This window comes from Musa acuminata, chromosome BXJ2-4 (genome assembly GCF_036884655.1).
Source record: "Musa acuminata AAA Group cultivar baxijiao chromosome BXJ2-4, Cavendish_Baxijiao_AAA, whole genome shotgun sequence".
Classification (NCBI taxonomy): Eukaryota; Viridiplantae; Streptophyta; class Magnoliopsida; order Zingiberales; family Musaceae; genus Musa; species Musa acuminata.
The window spans coordinates 27,606,363-27,612,500 of NC_088341.1; the positions used below are offsets into that span (position 1 = coordinate 27,606,363).

General features: G+C 40.3%; 1 protein-coding gene across 2 annotated transcripts; it reads left to right on the forward strand.

The window, feature by feature from the left end:
* The first annotated feature begins 742 nt into the window (after window positions 1–742).
* On the forward strand, window positions 743–5,012 carry LOC135586811 (putative pentatricopeptide repeat-containing protein At1g03510). 2 transcript variants are annotated; one of them, XM_065104379.1, is made up of 2 exons: window positions 743–2,171; window positions 4,389–5,012. In XM_065104379.1, the coding sequence occupies exon 1, from the start codon at window positions 754–756 to the stop codon at window positions 2,098–2,100; it is 1,347 nt and encodes a 448-aa protein (XP_064960451.1). In that variant the 5' UTR covers window positions 743–753; the 3' UTR covers window positions 2,101–2,171; window positions 4,389–5,012. The 2 variants fall into 2 exon arrangements, with proteins under 2 accessions (XP_064960451.1, XP_064960452.1); XM_065104380.1 differs by having other exon boundaries at window positions 4,414–5,012.
* The last annotated feature ends 1,126 nt before the right edge of the window (window positions 5,013–6,138 follow it).

Sequence of the window (6,138 nt, forward strand, 5' to 3'; positions counted from 1 at the left end):
CTGACGATCCAGATAAGTAGGCATGAAGCACTCGGTTTCAGATTCTTCATTGTCTTCAGGTCTTAGCAGCGCCATTATATTCTTTAGAGGGTTGACATTTTGATAAGAATATCTGAAAACTGAAGTCCAAGTATTAAACTCTTTACTGGCAAGAGGTTAAGCCATTTATACCCAAATAGAAACGCATGCTTTACAGCTATAATAATGTGCTTATTTTAGGTTAAGTTTTCCAAATCTCATCTTAGATTAGGCGGTAAAAATTTAATAAATTCATCATAAGGTTTCAATCAAATCCCACTTTCACTATTTATCATAAAATTTTTTTTTTTCACCGCTTATCATTTGCAAAAGAAAAGATCAATCGATCTTATCCTTCAAATACTCTTCTTAATTAGTACGCCCAAATAGCTAATTTGATGGTGTGTTTTCGGAATCCCTTAATTCATGCTAAGGATTCGAATCCTTGCCATGAGTTATGTTATGTTCTCTCCATGAATTTTGTGGGCTTAAACTTATTTTAATTAATTTTGGTTATCTTTTAACTAAATTATTTTCAAGGATGATTTGAGGCGTCCTCTATGTGTTGTGTGGGCTTAATTGATCTCAATTTTGGGGTCTAATCTGGTTTCAATTGGTCACAATGGATCTCAATTGACCTCAATTTGTGGGTCTAATCTGGTTTCAATCGGTCTCAACTTGGGGGTCTAATCTGGTTTCAATCGGCGTTGACCCATGATTAGGTTCTTCACCTTAATGGGCTTCAACGAGTCCTGTGAAGCAGGCGTGAGGTTGCGACCGGTGGCTTCCCCGATGCGCCCGAACAGCTACCACCGGCTGGTCTCCTACACCAAACACTTGGCGGCCGAGGCGAAGCAGGGCAGGCACCATGAGGCCCTCGACCTGTTCGCCCAAATGTTCGCCTCCCCCGACCTCGCCCTCGACCCCTTCGTCTTCTCCCTCGCGCTCAAGTCCGCCGCCGTCCTCCGGCTTCCCCTCACCGTCCGCGCCGTCCACGCTCACGCCGTCAAGTCCGGCCTGCTCCACGACCCCTATGTCGCGTCCTCGCTCGTCGACTCCTACGGGAAGTGCGCCTCTCTCGTCCACGCGAGGAAGTTGTTCGACGATTGCACCCAGCGGAACGCTGTCGTGTGGAACGCCTTGATCTCGCTCTACTGTCGCTCGGGTGACGTCCCCAGCGCGCTACGGCTGTTCGAGCTCATGGACGTGCCCCCGACCGCGTCGTCCTACAACTCGGTTATCGCGGCCATCGCGGAGTTCGGCGGAGGTTCAGGTTCGTCTCGAGCCATCGAGTTGTGTAGGAAGATGCAGGTCGCTGGCATTAAGCCCAACCTGATCACAACTTTGGCTTTGTTCCCTGCTTGCGTTGGCACTGGAACGTTGAATTCGATCAAAGAGATTCATGGCTTTGCTCTTAGGAATCACATTCAGCCAAATTCGCAGTTTGATAGCGGGCTGGTTGAAGCTTATGGGCGTGGCGGCTGCTTACCCTATGCGCGTTGTGTTTTCGATGAAATGGAGGAAAGGGATGTAGTCTCGTGGAGCTCCATGGTGTCAGTTTATGCATTTCATGGCCATGCTAACAGAGCGATGTCAGTGTTCAAAGAAATGGAATTGGATAACATTCGGCCGGATGGGATCATGTTCCTCAGCGTACTGAAAGCGTGCAGTCATGCTGGACTGGCGGATGATGCCTTGAAGTATTTTGACATCATGACTAAGGTGTATGGACTCGACGCAGGCAGTGATCACTACTCGTGTTTGGTGGATGTATTGAGTCGAGCAGGTTGGTTGAAAGAGGCGTACGAGGTCATCAGGGGGATGCCGATGAAGGCGACCCCCAAGGCCTGGGGGGCGCTTCTTGGAGCTTGCCGTAGCTATGGTGAGGTCAGACTCGCTGAGATTGCCGCAAAAGTGCTGTTTGAGATCGAGCCAGAGAATGCAGGCAATTTTGTGTTGCTTGCAAGCATATATGCAGGCGCAGGGAAATTTGAAGAGGCCGAGAGAGTGAAGATGGTGATGGAGGGAAGGGGTGTGTCGCTGAACCCAGGCGGTAGTTGGGTTGTACCTCATAGGTCTTGATTTTGCAGAGCAGTGGCTTAACATGGAATTCTGGTTTCAACTTTCTACTCTGGAGGAGGGCTCTTGAAGAGGTGTGTTTCTCCAATACCAGTATCATTCACTGTTCTTTGTTGCTGTTTCTGTGGCTATCATCCGAATCTATCCTAAATCTTCTTAACCAAGGTATCCTTTATAATCTTGTAAAAGAAAAAAGAGTTACAAAATGGAAAAGAAAGAATCACGTTAAACAACTATACTTAGTAAAGTGCTTAATTTTAAATGCCATAAACAATCTCTACATCCATATGGATTTCGTGGTCCCTGTAAAATTCGATGTGTAAACCTAATATTCAATATGCAGTGAGTGGCTCCAGTGAAAATTCCCTTACTATACCATCAGTATTCAAGAAAGACACATCATTAAAATATAATAAAATTAAATAAACTTTAACAAAATAATTCCAGAAAATTAGATGACAAAATATTTGTAGTCATCAACCACAGTTGTAATGCTGTAATGTATATGGTCCAGAAACATATTCTTAAAGTCTGACACTAAAACTGGCAGTAGAATTACTTCAATTTAGGATCAGTGTTGTCAAGAGACTCAAGACCACATTGGTCTAATCCATGTCATAGAGATTTTGGTGTTGGAGAGAGACCTTTCCTGGTATAACCTTTGTTGACACTTTGACCTACCCACTGTTCTTTATTTCCTGGTAGAGTATTGTTTAGCTAAAAATAAGAGAGAATGTAGAAAGCATTATCTGATTGCTTATAGACATTAGGAAGTCTAGATTCAACAATAAGTGCATAGCAATAACCTCTTTTAGTTCCATCAAATAAAGTTCTGCATAATTTCTTTTAATCAAACTGATCAGTCAAATAAAGTTCTGATTGGAAGAATTTTCACATATTCAGCTAATAAACTATCCGCAAGGTTTCATGCTTGTAGGGGGCAGACAAGAAACCAGGTTTGTTGCTTAGTGAATTTGTTTCAGAAAATGCTAAGTTTAACATGGTATAGTATTATTTGGAAATTCTAAGTTTAACAAAACAGATTGTCTTGGGTGTAACAGAAGATGTAGATATGCAACGAATTTCTGGATATATGAGACTAATATTATGAAACAACATAAAAGAAGCAAAATTTTAACTTGCTCTGTGAGGTTAAGGGAAACTCTAAATCTATATAACTAGTAATTTTCTCATGATTCAATGTAGTTTGTTTACTCTTTCTTATTAATCTGAGATCCACTTGACTCTTGCTGGTGGATTGGAACATGTAAAACAGCTGGCCTTATATCATGAAATGGGATCTCTATATGTTTTGTATACCATCCTGCTAGCTTATATGGTAATATTGACATGTTCAAAGGACTGGGATATAAGTTGGGAAGAAAGAACAAGTCAGCTCAGAGCCAAACCTTGTTTCTTAGGTTTCTTTATCTGTTGCCAAGCAGCTCTTATGAGTTGATCATGAAACAATATGATTATTGCTTTGCAGTACAACTAAAATTTTTTAACTAATTCTTATTGTCACTGGGTCTGATTTTGCAACGGAATACAAATGAGCTATAGAGAAGCAAACATGATTGGGAATTGGTGTTAAATGTAGAAACTTGCCACTGGAAATTTAATATTGAAGGAAGAGATTATATCAGGAATGTTAAAATATATATGAGTATGTGATATGGTTCCTCATTATTTAGGTGAGAAGACCAACATTTTTTTGTTTTTTTTCTTGACACCCTAATGTGAATAACCTATGAGAGCTCATTTAATATCATTACCGCATGCATCAGTGATGTTTACAAGATATTACGGAAACTAACTATATGAAAGATGTCAGGTCTGATATTCTCTGAGGGGGTGGGGTGTGTGTGTGTGTGTGTCTGAGAGGTCTATTGGAGCTGATTTAATATCATCAATGCATAAATTAATTATATTTACAAGATATTAGGGAAACTAATTATATGAACAATGTCAGGTTTGATTTTTTCTGAGGTGTGGGTTGTATGTGTGGGATTGAGTTTTGGTTTGCTGAGGGAGTGATAGAATATCAGGCCCTATTCTGATTAGTTTTTGAAAATTTATTGTACATATGCTTACAGTTTAGATTCGTATCAAAGGAACTTCTCAATCACTCTTGCTTGTTTAGTTTTACGTAATAAGTCCATATGCTTACAGTTCAGATTCATACTAAAGAAAACTTCTCAATCAATTTTGTTTGTTTAGTTTTACATAATTAGTTCTATGGTTATTTTGTTGTCCTCTTGACTAACTTTCAGTTGTGCCATCTCTAACAGCAACGTGTCCTCTAACCAATTTCAGAGCAATGGAGTTATCATTTCTAATAGAATGATCCAGTATCTGATCATTTCTACAGTCAATTATGCACCTCCAATACAAACAAAAGTTGCACACTCGATGGACTCCATGAGAAATATGTTGCTGCTGTTGTGCAGCTGCCGGGAGCTATTGGTTTGACTTCTTTGCGTCACTTGTTAATTTTATTACAATAGATAATATATCAAGCATCATGCAGTTAATATTTGTAAATTGTCTTATTTTTGACATTCTATATTCTTGGTTTTGCGAGATGAATGTGAGAGCATAGAGATAGAGAGATGAAAAAGAGTAGGATCAGTCTTTTGTTCCTGTCAAGTTAAAATCAAACAGGTGGATTTAAAATTGTTATCCAATCCCTGTTTGATAGTTGTAGACAGGTTGTTGAATTAGAATGGATCTGAAGTTCTGAACACTTGCTTCACCATTGTATGAAGTAGAAAGTTTCTTCACAAATCAATGTAACAAAGAGTCTTATTAGCAAGAGCTTGGTGTTCTCAATCTAAGGTTATATGAGATTCTAGATAAAAATTATGTATATTGATTTGCAAATAAAGTTGTGCACAAATTTGTATGCTTAATAAGAGAGAACTATGATAATGGCTTTTATGGGCTTCCCAGATACCTAGAAGTCATGATATTTTGTGGCATTGTCTAGAAAATTGATTAAAGCACTTCCTAATGCACAAACGTATAAGCTCTTGTTTTTTCTAAATTGTTTTAGGCAGTGGTTTAAATAGACGCCCGGGTGCTCGCTTAGGTACTCGGGAGAGGCAAAGCAGAGCGCCTCAAGGGTCGACCAGGTGACGTGCTTCAAAAAAGTGATGTTTGGGTGCTCATCTGAACCTAGGCGCTGGGCACCTTGGGCGAGCTCTAGGTTCAGGTTCAAATGAAGCAATCAAACCAAACTTTTAAATCTAGTTTTATTAAACAGTAGCTAGTTGGTTCGATTGAATCAATTAGCTACTTTCTTTTACTGTACCCACAAAACCCACCCCCTACACCCCTATGCGAACCCTAGCAATCAACCCTAGCGCAGCTTCTGCCTCTGTCGCTGATGCTTCCTTTGTTGTTGCCTCTGCCACCGATGCATAGGATCGAGGCTTCCACAATCACCGACGGATGGGTCTGACGACCTAGCTTTTGTGTGTAGTTCCTTCCACTATAGTTGCTTCCGTGTGTAGTTCCTTCCACCGTCGAGGGAGAGGATTGCAACTTCCTCTGCCATCGACGGACACCTTTGAAGCTTCCTCCACCCACAAAATCATCGTTCGTAGCTTCCACTACTACCACTATTGTCGTTCGTTGCTTCCTGCGCTGTCGCTATTGTCATCCATAGTTGTTGCTACCGTCCACAGCTTCCTTCATTGCCATCATTGTTGTCCGAAAGTTCTTTCGCCACCGTTACCCGCTCCTCCCCCACTTTCTACTATCGATGTCACTTTTCTCCCCCCTTTATTTAAAATTATTATTAGGATTTCAGGATTAATGACAAGTGCACAAAGTAATTCAGAAGAATCTTCAAAAAATTAAAGAAAGGATCCTACTTGGAAATGTAATTATTTAAAGGATCCTAAAGATCCTAATGTAGTTATATGCATCTTTTATTATAAGACTATTAGAGATGGTATTTTTCATGTAAAGTAGCATCTAGTAGAAAATTTTAAGAATGCATCAGCTTGTAAAAAGTGTCCACGTGATGTAAAAGAA

Bases quoted from the DNA above. Each gene is read 5' to 3' on its own strand.
- LOC135586811 (XM_065104379.1), top strand. From the start codon at position 754: ATGGGCTTCAACGAGTCCTGTGAAGCAGGCGTGAGGTTGCGACCGGTG.